The sequence below is a fragment of the Canis lupus genome, chromosome 24 (genome assembly GCF_003254725.2).
Source record: "Canis lupus dingo isolate Sandy chromosome 24, ASM325472v2, whole genome shotgun sequence".
NCBI classification, from domain to species: Eukaryota; Metazoa; Chordata; class Mammalia; order Carnivora; family Canidae; genus Canis; species Canis lupus.
In genome coordinates, this window is record NC_064266.1 from 20,682,438 (window position 1) to 20,703,158 (window position 20,721).

Sequence of the window (20,721 nt, forward strand, 5' to 3'; positions counted from 1 at the left end):
AATTCTTTGTGAACTTTGTACTTTGTATTGGTGTCTATGCATTTGAGGAAGCAGTCACCTCTTCTAGTCTATACAAGTTCAGTTTGGATGGAAAGACCTTCACAAGTCAGTTCAGCCTGAGGTTCTGGATAGGCTAGCTCATATCTTTCACTGGCAGGGGGGCTTGCCACAAGGTCTGTGATTGAATGGAGCTCCCTTGTGCTATGAACTTTGATAATGCTGCTGGCTGGGCTCCCACCCACTAGCTGGGTTCTGTAGTTGAGTAGGGTTGCCTGTTGGGATCCATGGACAGGCAGGGCTGGTTGTTGAGCCCACCAGGTGCCTATGAATGTAGGTTGGGCTCCTTCTGCTGCTGTCTGGACTCAATAACTGGGCAGAGCCACTGGCTAGTTTCTGCAATCACCCCCTAATTGGATGGGGTTGCAATTTGTACTTTTTGGCAAAGTGGTGCTTCCAGCTGGATTTTATGTTTAAGTGAAGCTGCAGGCTGTGTTTCATAGTTTGGTGGGGTTACTGGCTGTGGCCTGCAATTGGGTAGGGCTACAGGTTGTACTCTGTGGCTGGTGTTGGCTTGGCTCCCTGGTCCAATGGAGTCACTGTCCATTCTCTGTGGTTCGACAGGGTCCCTGACTGTGTATCACGATCAAGCAGGGCCATAGTCTGTGCTCTATAGCTAGACTGGACCACTGGCTGAGGCCAGGCAGAAATGCTGACTGTGTTCTCTGGCCTGAGGGAGTGTTGACTTAGTGGGAGGAGCCACTGACTGGCCTTTCTCTTTGGGTAAGGTCACTGGCTGGGATCTGGTTGTAATGCTAAGATCCACTTGCTGATCACTGTGAGCCTCACCCCTTCTTTGTTCCAGCTGCCTTTCTGTGGTCTAAGTCTGTTAGTTGTCCCAGTGTTCTCCAAGATAGAGGTAAGCTTCTATCTCGGAGAAATGTTGGGGAGGCTGAATGTCTGCTTCTTTTTTAAAAAAATTTTTTTAAAATTTTTCTTTATTTATGATAGTCACAGAGAGAAAGAGAGAGAGAGAGAAGCAGAGACACAGGCAGAGGGAGAAGCAGGCTCCATGCACCGGGAGCCCGACGTGGGATTCGATCCTGGGTCTCCAGGATCCCGCCCTGGGCCAAGGCAGGCGCCAAACCGCTGTGCCACCCAGGGATCCCTGAATGTCTGCTTCTCATCCTGTTTTCTCCACTGGAGAAATCATGGGACCAGAAGATTACTCTTGGTGTGGCATGGTGTTGGCCTAGTGGGGGTGATATGGTCAAAGTGAACCTGCTCCTTTACCTTTCTAAAGTAGATATTTTGGTTGTTTTTTGTGCTTTAAAAGATGTGCTTAAGCCTCACTCCCAAGTTCTGGGATTTTCAAAAAGGCATCTTTTCTGTGGCTATTTGCTAATTTGTATTCTGTGAGGGTATTCTGGATGCCTCCTATTCCAGCATCTTGCTTACTTCAACAGCAGAAGTCCATTTGGTTGCAGTATAGAGACTGAATCTGAGTGCACTCATAGTGACAGTGGGGCTGGAGAGAATGGAAGAGCTTTGAACAGAGAGAATATTCAGAACACTGTGTGTAGAGTAGGAAGGAGGGATCTTAGGAATGCCATTCAATTTGCCTTTAATACTCTCCTTTCCAGCTCCTCTCATGAGCAAACTCCTACTTTTTTTTTTTGTATATTTTTTTATTGGAGTTCGATTTGCCAACATATAGCATAACACCCAGTGCTCATCCCGTCAAATGCCTGTCACTCAGTCACCCCATCCCCCCACCCACCTCCCTTTCTACCACCCCTTGTTCGTTTCCGAGAGTTAGGAGCCTCTCATATTCTGTCTCCCTCACATATTTCCCACTCATTTTCTCTCCTTTCCCCTTTATTCCCTTTTACTATTTTTTATATTCCCAAAATAAATGAGACTATATAATGTTTGTCCTTCTCCAATTGACTTACTTCACTCAGCATAATACCCTCCAGTTCTATCCACAAGCAAACTCCTGCTTATCTCTCAAGTCTCTGCCTAATTGTAACTTCCAAAGCAAGTCTGTTTACATCCTAGACTACTGTTGACCACTTTAAGCTCTTATTCATTTAATTTATTTTTTTTATTTTTTTTATTTTTTTAATTTAATTTCTTCATTACATGTTTATTGAACATGTATCATGTTCTAGAAACTGTCTCAGGGGCTGGCAGTATATACCACAGGCAGTTACTACCATCATGGAGTTTACATTAAAGTGGTTTGAAATAACCAGATACTGCTTTTACTTTCATCAAGCTTTCTGTTGAATGGCAGTCAAATAGTTGCTGCTGAGGGCTCTATAAAGATTGAAAATGACAAATTCAGATGCCACTCTAATCTGTACAGCTTTGTGATTTTCTCCAGCATTCTTATCAGGGTTGGGCTTTGCTGTTATTTTCGTGGAGAAGGCAAACACTTAAAAGGATCTGGGGTTGAACTTTTTCCACTCAGGTGCAGAAAATAATATGTTTCTGCACCTAATGTTTGGATTCTTAAGATGTTGGCAAGAAAGCAACTGAAGTGATGAATCATGGAGTGGACACTGATAAAGAAGAGTGGAGAAGGAGGGACACTTAGGTGGCTCAGCAGTTTAGTGCCTGCCTTCGGCCCAGGGCATGATCCTGGAGTCCTGGGATCAAGTCCCACATCGGGCTCCCTGCATGGAGCCTGCTTCTCCCTCTGCCTCTCTCTGTGTGTCTCTCATGAATAAATATGACTTTTAAAAAATATTTATTTATTTATTTATTTATTTATTTATTTATTTATTTATTCATTCATGAGACACTCACACACACACACACACACACAGAGGCAGAGACACATGGATCCCCTCTCAAGAATAAATAAATAAAGTCTTTTAAAAAAAGAAGAGTGAAGAAGGAAAAGTCTGATTGGTGCTTGGAATGTATATGGATCAAGAGAGTATACATCTTGATGAATTCAAGGAGAAGGTTTCCATAATAAAATCAGGGAGCTGAAGAGGTGACTGGGTGTGATTACAGGAGGTGGAATTAGGCAGAATGGATTTCATTCGGCTTACACTGCTGATGCATTAATGAAACCCTGGAAAAGTCACATCAAACCTCTGAGCCTCAGTTTCCGAACTTAAAAAATGCTGACGATGACATCACACTCAAAGTGATAACTTAAGTGACATTTAGCACATGGTTGGTGTCCACAGAATATTTGCTCACTACTGCTTGATGCCACCTAGACTCCTTTTATCCTTCCCTTTCTCCTGTCCTTATTGTTAGAAGCCTAGTAGAGGTATTGTCCAATGAAATAAAATGAGGAATAAATTGTGTAGAAAGAGCAGGCTAAAGGACTAGAAGATAAAAGACCTTAAGGAGAGCTTAGCAAGTCCGTTCCTTCATTTAGGTCACATGAGTAGAGTGATTTCAGGCATCAAGGTAGTCCAGTGTGGGAAGTACAATGGACTCTTCAGGGGGCCTCCAATAACCCCTCTGTCTGGGCAGACAGATCCCAAACTCTTTGTACCTGTGACTTATCTCTCCTGGTCATACTAATGGGTCCTCACCCTAGGGGACAGCATGATCTGGAACCATTTGTGTACATACACTTCTGCCATGGTTCAGAAAGTAAAGCCTTAGGAGAGATTTCCCCTAGTCTCCCAGTGAAGACAGTGTAGCATGATTTCCACTGAAAATATGCACAGGTAATTGTGGAGTGAGTGCAAAGTATGTGCTCCTATAACTCCCCAGAGGGGAAAACTGTGTGTCAGAACAAGAAACAAGATAGATTAATTTGTAAAACTATATAATAGCAGTATAAGCAAGTTGAATATCTAATAGTTCTATTTGTTTAGGGACAATGAACAATGTCTTTTTTTTTTTTTTTTTTTTGCATTGTAGTAGCAAATACAAAGAAAACATACCGTTTTAGTACAATACTTTGGCATTTCATGTAATTCCAGGCTGGATGGAATCCTGATTACTTAGTTACTTTTTAAATTTAGACTCTTACATTACTTTGGTGCAAAAATGTCTTTTCTTGTTGAATGCTTGGATATATAACAAAAGTTGTGCTTTCTTTTTTGGTGATTATTATTTGTGAAACAAGAAAAGAGTGTTCACTCATATATCATTTGGTGTGTATGCCTTTCTGTAATAGATGTGTAACACTTTCTTTTAGCAGCCCAGCATCTTTCAACTCCTCTGTACCTCTCTGTATCTTTCAACCCTTCTCTATACCTGTGGCAACTATGACCAGCTTTCCCCTGAAATACATCCTCGCCTTTCATAGTATATAATTGTCACTTGGAAAAGGTTGCCAATGTCCCAGTCCTCCTGCATCTAAGTGCAATCATATGATGTATTCTTACCAATGGAATATGAGGAGAAATGACCAGTGTCACTTTTGGGAATAGATTTTTGAGAATGAGGAATGATTTCCTGTGTTTCCATACATTAGCACCAACAGTCTGGATCTCACTGATCTGTTTACAAGAAACATAAGGAAAGTGTATGGAGTTGCTAAATGATCAGGGTTAAGGTCTCCTTACAGTGGGATCCATGTAGAAAGGCCTACTGGTGTATATGACTTCCACAAGTGACATCGTGGCAATGCCTTTCTGCAATGTGGCTAATGGGAAGCCAGGCCTTGTGCTGCTGCACATCATAATATTGCTTGTTCGGATAGATCATCAGAGACTCTTGTACTTGGTAGTAGAATGACATAATGCATTTTACAGGAACATAATGCTTGACAATAATCTACTCCCACATCAGGGAGCACATGAATGTCTTAGAGCACCCTCTAGAGGAGTGACAGGATGTTTTACAGGTGTTTCTTGTAGGGTAAGTCCCAATCTTCTCTTTACTGTAGGTCTTATTTTTTTTAGTACTATGGGCATTGTGTGTGGCTCTCACTTTCCTAGTGGTATACTTCTAGGTTAGTTTATTTTTTATTATTTATTTATTTTTTAAAAAGATTTTATTATTTATTCATGAGAGAGAGAAAGAAAGAAAGAGGGAGAGAGAGAGAAAGGGGGGGGCAGAGACAGGCAGAGGGAGAAGCAGGCTCCATTCAGGGAGCCTGACTCAGGACTCGATCCCAGGACCCCAGGATCATGCCCTGGGCTGAAGGCAGGCGCTAAACCGCTGAGCCACCCAGGGATCCCCTAGTTTAGTTTTTTTTTTTTTTTCCCTAGTTTAGTTTTTATATAAAATCATATAGAACCTTGATGTTTTAGAAACAAAATAGATTATATATAAAACTATAAAAAAAAGAATCACTCTGGTTGTTGGAGCACATGATTGGTTGCAGGGAGGCTGGGGAAGAACCGTTTTGTAAGAACCGAAGGGAGAGGATGGAAAAATGAAGCTGAGAGTAGAAAGTGGAATTGGGGAGTGGGGCATGGGTGTGGAGGGCTTGGGGATGGCCAGTAGAGGAAATAGCAGAGGATGAAACATCTAGTTGTCTGTCTGTTCCAGTTACCAGTGTGTGTGGGGACACAACCTCCCCTCCCAATTATCCCATGTACCCCCAAACTATAGAGTGCATTTTTCCTAAAAGGGAAAAGGGGAATTTTTATTCCTGGGTATAAGATAAACTCATGATTTAGAATACAAGGACTTTGGTGGACATCTAGTCCAACATTTATATGTTACAGATAGGAAGAGGGAAGCTGAAGAAAGAAAAGGGAATTACCAAAAGATCACCTAGCAAGGTCACGAATTTGAGTCCTAATTCACAGATCAGAAGTCTGTTTCCTTTATCCATGAACCCTTATCATCACCCCCCTCCAGAAGAAACTAAGGTTAAAAGTTGGTTGTATAGATTTCTGTATATCTTTTAAGGCCTTTAGAAACACAAGCACTTAGTACGTTTAAGATTCTTAATTTTTATTGATGTACAATTGACATTTTACCAGTTTAAGGTATACAGTGATACTGTATAGGTTTAAGTTGTACATTTATATATTGTAATATGATTACCACTGTACTGTTAGCAAAAATCTCTATCATGTCATATAATTATCATTTTTTGGCTCTTTTTTTACAGTTTGAATTTTTATAACAAAACAATATCTTTTTAAAAACATATTTTATTTATTTGAGAGGGAAACATGAGCAGGGGCCAGGTTGGCACAGGGAAAGAGAGAAATAGACTCCCCACGGAGCAGGGAGCCCCATGCGGGTTCCATCCCAGAACTACCTGAGCCAAAAGCAGACGCTTAACTGACTGAGTCACTCAGGCACCCCTATGATAAAACAATTTCAAGCTTACAGAAAAATTGCAAAAACAATACCGTAAAATACTCATGTATCCTTTACCCTCAGATTCACTTATTAAGATTTAGTCTCAGCAGCTTTGATGTATATAATACAATATTGTCTTCTATAGTTAATATGCTGTGTTTTTGACATCTAGGATTTATTTATCTACCCAGTTCTCTTACATACCAGCCCAGGTAATCACCATTCTACTCTGTTTCTACAAGTTTGGCTTGGGCTTTTTTAGTGATATCATGCAGTATTTGCCTTTCTCTATCTGACTTATCTTACTTATTAGTAAAATGCTGTCAAGGTCCATTCATGCTGTCAGAAATAGCAAGATTTCCTTCTTTTCATGGCCGAATAATATTCCATTGTATAGGTACATATAACACATCTTCTTTATCCCTTCATATGGAATAAAGCTATTTTCAATATGGGAAAACAATACAATGCATCCTTTGAGGCTTATTTATATGTACATTTTTTGGAGAGCTTCTTTTGATCCATATTCCATGAGACCTCCCCAGACTGGAATGGGAGCCTCATCTTTTTTATGGCTCTTGGCATGGCCCTATCTTTTCATCCTCTTAAACTTCTGGTTCTTTTTTGTTGGTGGTGATAGTGGTCAGTGATATGCTGTATTTATTTATGTGTTTTTTTCTTTTTATCTTACCATCTTCACCCATTTCTCTCACCTCTCACCCCTTTACTCTGGCAACCACCAATCTGTTCTCTGTATCTGTTTTTTTTTTTTTTAAAGATTCCATATAGAAGAAAGATCATATGGTATTTGTCTTTTTCTGTCTGACTTAACTTATTTGGCATAATATCCTCAAGGTCTATCTGTGTTGTCACAAATGGTAATGTTTCATTCCTTTTTATGACTTAATAATATTCCATTATATATATATATATATATATATATATATATATATATACACACCACAATTTCTTTACCCATTTATTCATCAATGAACACGTAGGTTGTTTCTGTATCTTGGCTATTGTGACTAATGCTGCAGTAGACATGGGGATGTATATATCTTTTCAAATTAGTGTTTGTATTGTTTTTTGGATAATTATATTATAGAAGTTCCGGACCAGATGGCTGCATCTGGTAGATCCTACCAAACATTTAATGAAGAATTAATATCTATCCTTCTCAAACTATTCCAAAAATAGAGGAGGGAACTCTTTCAGACTCATTCTAGGGGCCATGGTTACCCTGATACCAAAACCAGACAAAGAGATTATAAGAACAGGAAACTGTAGGCCACCTATCTCTTTGGTATCCTATTTTTATTTCCTTTGGGTATGAACCCAGAAGTGATATTGCTAGATTATATGATAGTTCTATTTTTAATTATTTGAAGGAACTCCATACTGTTTTTCATAACAACTGAACAAATTTGCATTTCCACCAACAATTTTTAAGGGTTCCCTTTTCTCTGAATCCTCACCAACACTTATCTCTTGTCTTTTTTAAAAAAATTTATTTGAATTCAATTTTCCAACATATAGTAACACCCAGTGCTCATCTCATCACGTGTCCTCTTGTCTTTTTAATAATAACCTTCCCAACAGATATGAGGTGATATTTCATTGTGTTTTTTTTTCATTTTCCTGATATTTTGAGATGTTGGGCATCTTTGCATATACCTGTGGACCTTTTGGGTGTGTTCTTCAGAAAAATGTCTATTTCCTTTACCTATTTGTTTTTTTTCCCTTTACCTATTTGTTAATCTGATTTTGTTGTTGTTGTCGAGTTATATGAGTTCTTTATATGAGTATTAATTTCTTATCTGATACCTGGCTTGCAAATGTTTTCTCCCATTCCATAGAATGCCTTTTCATTTTGTTGATTGTTACTTTTGCTGTGCAGAAGCTTTTTAATATGATGTAATTCTACTTGTTTGTTTTTGCTTTTGTTGCTTTTGCTTTTTGTGTCATATCTTAAAAAATCACTGCCAGGACTAATGTCAAGGATTTTCTTCCCTATATTTTCTTGTAGGAGTTTTATAGCATATCAGGTCTTATGTTTGTTTTTTTATTTTATTTTTTAAAAAGATTTTAAAATTTTTATTTATTTGACAGAGAAAGCACAAGTGCACAAGCAGGGAGCAACAGGCAGAGGGAGAGGGAGAAGCAGGCTCCTCACTGGGCAGGGAGCCTGACGCAGGGTTCAATCCCAGGACCCTGGGATCATAACCTGAGCTGAAGGTAGATGCTTAGCTGACTGAGCCACCCAGGTGCCCCTCAGATCTTATGTTTAGATCTTTAATCTATTTTGAGTTAATTATTGTGAGTGGTGTAAAGTAAGAATGAACATTTTTCTGCATGTGTTTGTCCAGTTTTCCCAATGCCATTTGTTGAAGAGACTATCCTTTTCCCTTTGGGTGTTCTTGACTCTCTTGTCAAATATTAGTTGATCATAAATGTGGGATTTCATTTTTTTATCCTGTTCTATTAGTCTATGTGTCCATTTTTATGCCAGTATCATACTGTTTTAATTAGTATAGCTTTATTGTTTGGTTTGAGATCAGTAAGTATAATTCATATCTCTAGATTTGTTCTTCTTTCTAATGATTGCTTTGGCTATTCAGGGTATTTTGTGGTTTTACAATTTTTGGGGTTATCCTGTTTCTGTGAAATATATATGAAAAATATGATTGGGATTTTATTTTATTTTAATTAATTAATTAATTATTTTTAAAAAAGATTCTATTTATTCATTCATGAGAGACACAGAGAGAGAGGCAGAAACACAGGCAGAGGGAGAATGCTGGCTCCATGCAGGGAGCCCAACACGGGACTTGATCCCGGGTCTCCAGGATCACACCCTAGACCGAAGGTGGCGGCTAAACCACTGAGCCACCCAGGTCCCTGATTAGGATTTTAATAGGAATGGTCTTGAATCTCTAAATTGCTTTGGACAGTATGAACATTTTAATAATATTTATTCTTCCGATCTTTGAGCTTAGAATATCTTTCCATTTATTTATGTGCTCTTTAGTTAGTTTTCTCTGTACATATCTTTCACCTTTTTGCTTAAATTTATTCCTGAATATTTTATTCCCTTTGATACAATTGTAAATGAGATTGTTTCCTTAATTACTCTTTCTGAACATTTGTTATTAGTGTTTAGGAATCCAATAGACTTTTGTGTATTAATTTTGTATCCTTTAACTTTACTGAATTTGTTTATTTTTTATTTTTATTTTTTTTTGGTGGCGTCTTTAAAGTTTTCTATATATCTGACAATTTGTTATATGCAAATAATGGCAGTTTTACTTTTTCCTTCCCCACTAGGGTACCTTTTATTTCTTTTTCTTGCCTAATTGCTCTGGCCAGGACTCCCAATACTATGTTGAATAAGTGGTGAGAGTGGGCACTCTTGTCTTTTTCCTGATCTTAGAGGAAACGCTGTTACTTTTTTGTGATTAAATATTATGTCTCTGTGAAGTAGATACAAAATAGCTTCTTCCATTGTCACAGTTTTAACTTCTGACAAAATATGTCATCTATCAGAAAGAGAGAGAAAGAAAAAGAGAAAAAGATCAAGAGACCTGACCCCATATCTGAGAAAGCAATATTAAAGGCAGTGACATGTGTGTGAATCAGAGTATCTAGCTTTAACTAAAGATATATATTTTGTATAATAAAGCTAACTTAAAAAAAAGATTCACTCCAGGATGATTTAATTTAGATTTAATTTTTCTTTTTCTTTTCTTAAAAAGATTTATTTATTTATTTGAGAAAGAGAGAGAGAGTGGGTGTATGAACTGGGGTGAGGGTGAGAAGCACAGAGAGAGAGGGAAAAGGAGAGAAGCAGATTCCCTGCTGAGGGTGGGACCTGTCTCTGGCTGGATCTTACCATCCTGAGATCATGACCTGAGCTAAAATCAAGAGTTGTATGCTTAACTGACTGAGCCCACCCAGGCGCCCCTAGCTTTCTCTTAACATAATTTTGCTTGATATGTGTATGTCAATGGTGTGGCTGGAACAACTTGCCTCTCCTTTTATATGATTTTTAATTTCAGGAGATATTGTGTACATACATTTGCTGAGAGTTGCCAACACAGGGTAAAACTAAAATAGTTCCTTTTTGAATTTTTTAAAAAAATATTTTATTTATTTGAGAGAGAGAGAGAGAAAGTAAGAGACAGAGCATGAATGGAAGGGGAGGGGCAGAGGGAGATGGAGAAGCAGACTCCGGGATTATGACCTAAACTGAAGGCAGACATTTAATGGACTGAACCACCCAGGCACCCCTTCCTTTTGAATTTTTAAAGATATTCCCTAATATTAGAAAATTATTTAAGAAACAAAGCAGAGGATCATAGAAGAAGGGAGGGAAAAAGAAAATAAGATGAAATCAGAGAGGGAGACAAACCATAAGAGACTCTTATCTAAGGAAACAAATTGAGGGTTGCTGTCAGGGAGGGGGGTGAGGGGATGGGGTAACTGAGTGATGGACATTAAGGAGGCCACATGATGCAATGAGCACTGGGTGTTATATACAAGTGATGAATCACTGAACTCTACCTCTGAAACTAATCATATGGTATGTATTAATTGAATTTAAATGAAATAAAATTTAAAAAGCAACACAAAATTATTTTGTTAATGTTTTAAAGTCTCTAGATGTCCATGGACCATGCAAAAACAATTATAGAAACCTGTTCATCGTTTCTGAGGAGCTATCTTGAAGTTTTGGAATGTGGAATGCTTGATTAGTTAGTGAGAGGATTTGCTTTGGCCACTAGGTGGTACTTGGAATCCAAACCACCTGAATTTTTTATTTTTATCTTTCTCATGTATGTATGTATGTTTTAAAATTTAATTCCAGTATAGTCAACATACAGAGTTATATTAGTTTCAGGTGTATAATATAGCAACTCAACAATTCTATACATTACGCAGCAAGGCTCGTTGTAAATGCAAAGCATCTGAATTTGACAGTGAAAATGGGCTAGGAGTTCAAGAGGTTTATGATGGAATTAAGGGAAAAGAAAGCGTGACTGCTGTGGGTTTTGCAAGGGCTGCAGGAATTTGAATGGAGTATTCAACTGGGAAAAATATGCCTAACATCTCCTGTTGCCTCTTGGGCTGATATGAGGGGAATGGATTAAGAACATAGTTTTGACTAACCTGAAAGTTTGTATGTGCTCTCCGAGATATATCAATTTTATTGCTCCAAAAATTTTATAATTATCTGTAACATTTTTTTAAAGCTAAAATAATCAGGAGTAAATCTAGATGAAGTAGGTATTTTGTTGAGCCATTACCTACATACATAATTTTCTCTATATAGATGAGTTTTCAAAATAACATTTTACACTAAAATTATTTTGATAGAAAAATATCTTTTTCTCATTTTCCTGAACATCTGAAGGTGTATATAAATTTCTTCTGGGAACACAAGTTTCCTCTGTAACTGTCAGTTGGCCTAAAAATACCAATTGGCTAGAAGATACCAATTGTCCTGTGTGAATCAAGTCTCATTTCAGGTTTGGAAGCTTGCTGGCAATGTGTCCTTTCTGACAGTACCTGCTTTATTACTTCACTTGGCTGAATCATGGAATTGTTCTAGATCACTGGAGGGACTCTGACATGTTGACATGACATTGAATATCGTCTTAGTTTCCTATTGCTGTTACAAATTACAACAAATTTAGTGGCGTAAACAAACACAACTATACTATCTTATAGTTCTTAAGTTAGTCTGAAATAGGTCTTAGTGGGCTAAAAGCAGATGTCCCCTTTGGAGTTTATATCTAAGGGAAAATCTTTCCTGGTCTTTTCCAGCTTCTAGAGGATTGAATTCTTTGGTCATGGCCTCTTCTTCTATCTTCAAAGCTAGTCATGTAGCATTATCAAATCATTTTTTGACACCGATTCCTACCTCCCCCTTCTGCATTTAAATGATCCTTGTTATCACATGCGACCCACCAGATAATCCAAAGTAATCTCCTTATTTTACAGTCAGCTGATTAGCAACCTTAATTCCATCTACAAAACTATGTCTCACTTGTCACATAACATTTATTTACAGCTTCTGAGAATTAGAATGTGGATGTCTTTATGAGACCATTATTCTTCCTACCATAAATATTATTAATGCAATTATTTTTTCCATCTTTAGAACTCAAAATTATACATACAGATGGTTTCTGACTTACAACATTTTGTTTTAGGATTTTTTTGACTTTACAATGGTGCAAAAGCAATACATATTCAGTAGAAACTGTACTTTTATTTTGAAATTTTTTAAAAATTTTTATTTATTTATGATAGTCACAGAGAGAGAGAGAGAGAGGCAGAGACACAGGCAGAGGGAGAAGCAGGCTCCATGCACCGGGAGCCCGACGTGGGATTCGATCCCGGGTCTCCAGGATCGCACCCTGGGCCAAAGGCAGGCACTAAACCACTGCGCCACCCAGGGATCCCTGTACTTTTATTTTGAATTGTGATCTTTGGGAGGAAAGAGCGGCAGAAGGAGAGGGAGAGAAAGATTCTTAAAGCAGACTCAACACCCACCCTGGAGCCAGAGATGGGGCTTGATTTCACAGCCCTGAGATCATGACCGGAGCCAAAATCCAGAGTTGGACGCTTAACCAACAGAGCCACCCAGATGCCCCTTGAATTGTGATCTTTACCAAGGCTAATGATATGTAGTATGATGCTCTCTCTTGATACTGGGTAGTGGCAGTGAGCTGTAGCTCCCAGTTAGCTATGTGACCATGAAGGGAAACAACTGATACACTTACAACCATTCTGTTTTTCACTTTCAGTACAGTATTTAACAAACTATGTGAGATATCCAATGCTTTATTATAAAATAGACTTTGGGTTAGATGATTTGTCCAACTGCAGGTTGATATAGGTGTTCTGAGCACATTTAAAGTCAGCTAGGCTAAGCTATGATGTTAGTAGTTTGGGTGTATCAAATGCATTTTTGATTTATGATATTTTCAGCTTACAATGGGTTTATCAGGATATAACTTCATCATAAGTTGAAGAAAATCTGTACAACTTTTTACTATCATCAATTTTCTATTATTGAGGGAGGAGAAGAGAAATATTTAGTTGAGGTAACTTGAGTTTAGATATATAGAATATGAAACATGAAGGTATCTGGCATGTCACTGGTTGATTGACAGATTGAGTTTCTTCATGTTTTCTTTAACTAGAATTCAAAATAAAAGGATATTTGGGCCATCCATCCCTAGGTGCTGCCTAATCCTCATGGACCTGCATGTGACTTTCTCTTCAAGTCCTACCAGAATCAGAGTCAATCCGAGCCATCTAATACTCTTTGAACTTAAAAAAAAAAATCACTTTAAGTTTTTCAGTCCTTAATTATTACTAGAGATCTGGTCTGTTTTGAAGGCCATTCTGATGAAAACAGTTTCCGTAATTATAGATTATCATTTATTTATCATTACTAACATATGATCTTTTTCTTTTATCTTGTATTCCTCTGACCTGACAATTTTCATCAATAAAAGACTGGAAGAATCAGGCAGACATGGGTAGGCTTACACACAGATATACACCTTACCTGGAGAAAATCTTCACTTTGGCATGTTATAGAATGCTGCATCAAATCCGCAGGTGCTATCTCTTCTATTTTAGATCTACCTTTCATACTATTATTTAAATATCAAAAAATAACAAAACCAAATAAAACTTCAGATTCATTTTGATTTTATAAAATGATCTGAAATACTGCAGCAAGATGATAAAACCATGACATCGTTTACTTCTTTTAGTTGCTCTGGGGGAAAAAGGAGGACAATAGTTAAATGGCATATTTAAAGCTACTTAAAGCACTTACATCTTTAGTATTTAAGCAAATACAGTTTATGAGCCAATACTAATTATCACATGAGACATTTGTATACTTTTTGTGTAGTGTTTTACAATTATTGTCCAAACACACACATAAAAGGTCCAAATGTACATTTCATAAAATATGATACATTCCTAGTGTACTTAGGTCTCAAGAGTACAGTGGAATGAGAAGGAACAGTAATATACAGCGAATTGCAACCTCAGTTGGGTCCCTCAGTATTATCTTAGTAAGTTTATTTTGTGAGACAGTTTATAAATTAAAAGCAGATTTTCTTAAAATGAATATTCTGCTTCTAAATTTATATCAATCTTCTGCAAGAGGTGCATACATGTTTTGTTTCTATGATATTTTTTGCCCATTTTCATTTGTCATTTTGTTATTGATTTTTAAACATTCCTTATATGTTATGGACATTAATCCTTTTATGGTATATCATACGGTGATGAATTTTATTCTACTCTGATTATCTTTCTCTTATACCCCCTTGAAACTTCTCCTGCATATATTTTGTTATGAAGATATTATACATTTTATGTAGTCAAATCTCTCACTCTTATGATTTTTAATAATTCTCTTCTGTCCTCATTATTAGCTTTATTTCCTTTGAGGTCATTTATCCTTATTGTTAATTTAATTTCTTCTTTTATATTGTTTATTTTCCTGAAACTATCTGGTGATATATATTTAGGCATAATGGTAGATTATTAAAGGTAGTTGAATGTAGTTTCTCTTTTTTGGGTCATGTCTGTTTTGCCAATAGGCATGTGTCTTGAATTGGATGGGTGAATGTAGACTTTGTATGTGTATTTGTATGTGTGCTCAGGGAATGTTGACTAGCAACTTTATTTTAAACTGAGTGACTGAAAAGCAAGCAAGCTTACTTTGTTTCATCTTACTTCTTATACAGTTGTCAAATTACTTTTGGAGTGAAATATTTAGAAGGCTAAACACTAGAATATTAACAGTGGTAAGATTATGGGTGGTCTCTTTTCTTTTTGCTTATCTATGTGTCTAATTTTTCTAGCATGAAATGTTAATTCAACTTCCTCACATCCCTAAACAAAGGACAACAAAAGAATCTTGCTTGACTCCTCCAGACTTTATAAGAGGGAATTAGTCTTCCTATTTCTTGCCTGGATTCAGCTTACTCAACAGTTTGGGAAGATAACATCTTAAGTAGAATTCAGAGAATATTTCTAAGAAATGAAGCACATTTAAAGATCACTGATAAAAACCAATTTGTACAACTATGCGTCACAGTGGGAGGTGCAGTAACAAATGTTGATGGGTGATTTTTTTTTTTAATGACCATGACTAAAGTGCAGCATTTAATTCTTCACCCCAGCCTACTCAAGGGGAAGTCTATTACTTAGCCACAAAGGGCTTTGAAAATGAGGAGACTGTGTGCTTCTTATGCCCCACAAAGATTGCAGAAAGTCTCTCTGATAATAAGGACTTGACAAACAGGCTTAGGAATCTATTAAAGCAAACAAATAGTATTACTTCCTGGATGTAACAATGTCACCTTTGGAAATCAGAAATATGAATTCTCTAAACATAGGCTGCTGAGTGGTAAGTAGGATATAAGGAGGTGGGTGGGAGGAGGATGTCCAGCCAAAAACATGACAATAAATTTTGTGATCAAAGCAACATCTTATATTTGGATATTTTGTCTTTGTCTCCCAAAGATTGACCCAAAGAAGGCAACTGGAGAGGCAGGTTAGCACAATGGCTAAGGCCTTTGTTTTTATGCAGATGTGGGTTGATCCTAGCTCATTCCTTACTAGCTATATGACATTGGGCATATTACCAATTCCCTAAGTTGTAGTTTTCCTATTTGAAAGAGGTATTAGCTTCATACTTCAAAATGTTCTTGTAAGGCTTAAAGTAAGCCTTAATGTGTACAAAATGTGTTTGTCATCTAGTAGGTGCATGTAAGAGATCATGGAGCTGAGCCCAAATGAGATACTGGCAGGGCTAGTGCAAATCTGGTGGGGCTATTGATCGATTCTCAGTCCATATCTTGACATATCAGTAGCATTTGACACTTCCTCCTCCTTGACAAATTTAATTCACTCCAGTTATTGACAAACATAATAAGCTATACACAAAACATTAGTAACCCTAGCCCTAACCTGAACCCTATGTTGTGATACAAGTTTAATCGTCATCAACAAATATTTATTCAGCCCTCACACATTCCAAAATTCTTCCAGGTACTGTCTCAGAAACATACTTGGGTGGGCCCTAATTACTGTAACTTCAAAGTTCTGGTGTCCAGAAATTGTAAAACATAGTAAACAGAATTCTTTAGGAAATGTCTTAATTAACTTTATTACTACCCTTGGTGTATTTTATGGAATAATAATTTATTTGGTACTTTACAATCATTCATTATATAATTACATACTGAAGATATAGTGTGAGTTTTGTACTGTGCACTAAGGACTCCAAATTGAATGAAGCCAGTGGCCTGCCTTTGAGGGACTCATAGATTATTACAGAAGAACAAATAATTGGAACATGACATATTGTGACTGCCAACAAAAATATGGACAAGATACAGTGTTGGTACAAAGAAGGGTGTTCTTAGCTCTATTTAGTTGGGTCAAGTGAAACTTTCATAGATATGGAGATGATTGAACTTAATTTTGAAGGAATATTAGGAGTTCAACAGGGCAAATTTGTTGGACAGGTTGGCAAAGCATGATAAAAATTTGAAAAATGATTTAAATTTGCAAAGAAACAGGTTATGGAAGTAACAAGTTGGCTTAAGGTACCTATACTAATTTGGCAGAAACGTAAGTGGTTCTGTAAAATGCCTAGGAGAGGTGAGCAGGGACCAGTTCATAATGAGTTGGATACTGTGCTAAAGAGATATGATCTTTTGAAAGACTTCATTTGTAGAATTGAGCTGTACCGGGGAAGACTTTATGGGAGACTTTGAAATAATATCAATTTACCTAGCCAAACCTAAAAGCTATCTTACTCCCAGATGACTTTCTGGAAATTTCATAAATTAAAAAATTATTATTGGATATGTATGTCTGCCTTGATTAGTTCATGATTTAATGAATCTTCCAAATGGGTAACTTTTGTGAGTAAAAGGTGGTGTTAGCTTGATGGGACATTGAAACAAGAGGAATAAACTAGGACTGACTCACACAAACCAGAACACATGACCAACCAGCCTTGATCCAATTAGGCTGATGGCCCAAGTGGAGAAATCAATATTCCTCCTTTCTGGGAGCTCTCATCCTGAATAAAGAAGAGTAGGTGTGAGGTGATGGAACATTCTGTGATTGTAAACTCCATATATGGGAATGAAGGTGGGGTGGACTTGGATTTACTGTCCATCCATGTGGGTTAAAATGAGAACTCAGAATGCTCATAGCATGGAAAAGCTCGTGTCTCATCTTGAAAAACTCTGTGATTTCTATCAAGAGATCACTGGATAAGGAAATTGTGCTGCCTATTTCTCTTGGGAAATCTGTAAGCATGAAGCTGTTTCTGGTTCTCATTATTCTTCAATTTGAGGTACCAACAGGTAACTTGTACAAATGTACCATGAAATCCTAGGAGCTACTATTGTCTGTAGGAGTGGGACGAGGGCCTTCAAGATTGTCGGTATCTTGACAATATCTTCAAAAGTACCCACTCTCCTTGAGTCTGTATCTTATAAGAAAGCATTTGGGGAGGTAAGAGGTAAGAAGACATCAGGGCTGTACTCTCAGAAGTCCTCTCCAAAGGTAGGCATGGACCCATCATCTAGAATTATCTTTATAAGTTAAACATAGTTTTCACTCAGGAACCTCACCATCTGTTTTTCTATTCAAACTCATTTTCAGCCTTTACAAGTAACAAGAACAGCACAATCTTTGGAAACATGTAGATGTGAGGGTAAAATATATCTTGATCACAGGTTGATTGTATGAACTGAACTAATCATTCCCTTTTAAAAAACTATTTATTTTAGGTGGGGAGGGGCAGAGGGAAAGGGAGAGAATCCTTAAAAAGACTCCCTACTCAGTGTGGAGCCCAATATGGGGCTCCAGCCTAGGACCCTGAGATCATGACCTGAACTGAAACCAAGAGTTGGATGCTCACTTGAGTGAGCCATCCAGGCACCCCTAATCACTCACTTAAAAAAAAAGATTTTATTTATTTATTCATGAGAGACACACAGAGAGAGGCAGAGACATAGGCAGAGGGAGAAGCAAGCTCCCAGTGGGGAGCCTGATGTGGGACTTGATCCCAGGATCCTGAGCCAAAGGCAGATGCTCAACCACTGAGCAACCTAGGGGCTCCCTTAATTATTCCCTTTGAATCTGTTTTCTCATCTGTCAATTGAGTATAATGACCCAATTTCATGATTGAATTTCATGAGAGGAAATGTCTTTGTTTTCCCTCATTGTTTCATGAGCTTGTCCAAATTTGTGTATGGGGACACATAAAGAATTGGAAACAGGTGATTTAGGACTTCAATGCAATACTCCAAATAGGTGACAGTTTGGATCTCTAAGGAGATGGGTACATACAGAGTTGAGCTTGATCCCTGGGCGACATATTTATGTGAGATGTAAAGGAGGATGGAAAGAGAGAGAAAGAAAGAGAAAGAGAGGAGCCAGGAGGAGCATGGTCATGAAGACCTAGAAACTGAATAAGGGAAGTTCTCAGCAACATTTATTGCTGAGACCCATGAGGTCTTGGCAAAGGGAGATTTCTGCTGTTCATATCAGTGAGTGTGAAACAATTTCTGTCTTAAAAAGTCCTGTCTCTGGTACACTTTTAAAAGGTACCTTGGCTCTGAATAATGCCATGGTGACAAGTTGGTACTCTTTGGGGACACTGGACTAGGGTAAGGCTGAGGGAGTGCTGACTTAGGAGCATGGAATACAGAGTCAGATTTGCCAGAGTCCAGGGGCGGGACATAGTTTTGGTTGATAACCATGAATTGATCTCTCTTTGTTTTTGTCATGTAAGTTACAATGTTCTCAGACCCAACTGGGTATTGGCTAGGAGCCTGGGGTTTTGATATCCTTAATTTGGGATGATTTTCAAGGAGGAGGCTCTTAGTTTCTTCTTATCAGCATAAGATTCACTTTGGAATCACAGAAGGCTAAAGCTTTTGGGAAGCATATACTACTTCTATTCTGCCTCAGGAACTAATCTGTGTTCAATGTTGTTTTCTGTGCACAGATACAGCACGACCCAGAAAATGCTTTAGTAATATAACAGGCTACTGCCGGAAGAAATGTGAAATGGGGGAAATATATGAAATGGCATGTCTAAATGGGAAATTATGTTGTGTTAATGAAGACAAAAACAAAAAACACCAAAAAGCCCCAGAGTCACCTCTCCCTTTACCACAGCCTAAGGGGAAGATAGACTATGTCATTTTACCCACCATCACACTTCTCACAATCCAACTATAAATCAAGCACTTGCTTCACTGGTCTCCACTCTTCCTAAATCAAAAGTGCCACCTCCTTCAACAGCCTGGAACAAGGGATTCATCTACTTCTGTGAACTTGATTATCCACATAATAAAATTTTATGCTTTTCTCTGGATTTATTAATGTATTCACTCATTTTTAAACACTTTAACCATAAATGAATAGTTATCATGTTCCAGGCATTATACTGGTAGGATAATATACGGTAAGATGGGTGATACAGAGATGAAATGAACGTGTTGGTAGAGGTGGAAGTTAGCCCCTCCATTTTCTATGCAGTTTTGTAGTATTTCAAGTATAACTCTTCTTATAAATGAAGTTTCTTGTGTCTAAGCAGATCTGAATGTCTCAACTTTGTATGTGTAGGGTGAATAAGGGTTTTGCTAATAACCAAGAATTCATTAGAAGAAGGCAAGATATTAGAACATTTTCATAACATTATTGGCCAGTTCTTTTTTTTTTTTAATTTTTTATTTATTTGTGATAGTCACAGAGAGAGAGAGAGAATGAGGCAGAGACACAGGCAGAGGGAGAAGCAGGCTCCATGCACCGGGAGCCTGACGTGGGACTCGATCCCGGGTCTCCAGGATCGCGCCCTGGGCCAAAGGCAGGCGCCAAACCGCTGCGCCACCCAGGGATCCCTATTGGCCAGTTCTAATGGGCAGTGATGACACCTAGTAATAATTCCAATACAGGTTTCCCCTGCTATCCAAAAGTAGAGTGATTCTATGAGAACTTCCATAGGCCAAAATGGTGTAAAGAAGCAATTGCCATTAACTTATATGGAAAATTGTTTGAGTATTCCAGACCCAAAAAATAACTTCTCAGGCTTTTCTGATACCTTAGGATAGATCTTGCTAAGGGATGTGCAAAATAAATCAGGATAAAGCATAGATGCTCATAGACACAGTTCAAAGCTATGACAGCTTTGTGCTGAGATGCTGATTGTAGGTCCTGGGGAAGGAGCTTGGTGAGGCCACTCTCACTGCTCAGGATGCCTACTGCCTCTGTAATGGTTTGCTGCAAAACAAACTGAATCACTCATGTTTTGTCACCCTCTTTGATTTTTCTCACTTATTTTCCCCTATAATCCCTTTCACTATTTTTTTTTTTTTTTAATTTATGATAGTCACACAGAGAGAGAGA

General features: G+C 37.8%; 1 protein-coding gene across 1 annotated transcript; it reads left to right on the plus strand.

Moving 5' to 3' along the window:
- Positions 1-17,498: 17,498 nt before the first annotated feature.
- DEFB128 (defensin beta 128) lies at positions 17,499-19,690 on the plus strand. The gene is made up of 2 exons (XM_025469622.3): positions 17,499-17,666; positions 19,319-19,690. Exons 1-2 carry the CDS (start codon positions 17,504-17,506, stop codon positions 19,552-19,554), a joined length of 399 nt encoding a protein of 132 aa, XP_025325407.1. The 5' UTR covers positions 17,499-17,503; the 3' UTR covers positions 19,555-19,690.
- Positions 19,691-20,721: the final 1,031 nt, after the last annotated feature.

Excerpts from the sequence above, each read along its gene's own strand:
- DEFB128 (XM_025469622.3), top strand. The coding sequence starts at position 17,504 with ATGCTCATAGCATGGAAAAGCTCGTGTCTCATCTTGAAAAACTCTGTG. Across the intron at positions 17,667-19,318 it reads TCAATTTGAGGTACCAACAG|ATACAGCACGACCCAGAAAA; the intron begins GTAACTTGTACA and ends TTCTGTGCACAG.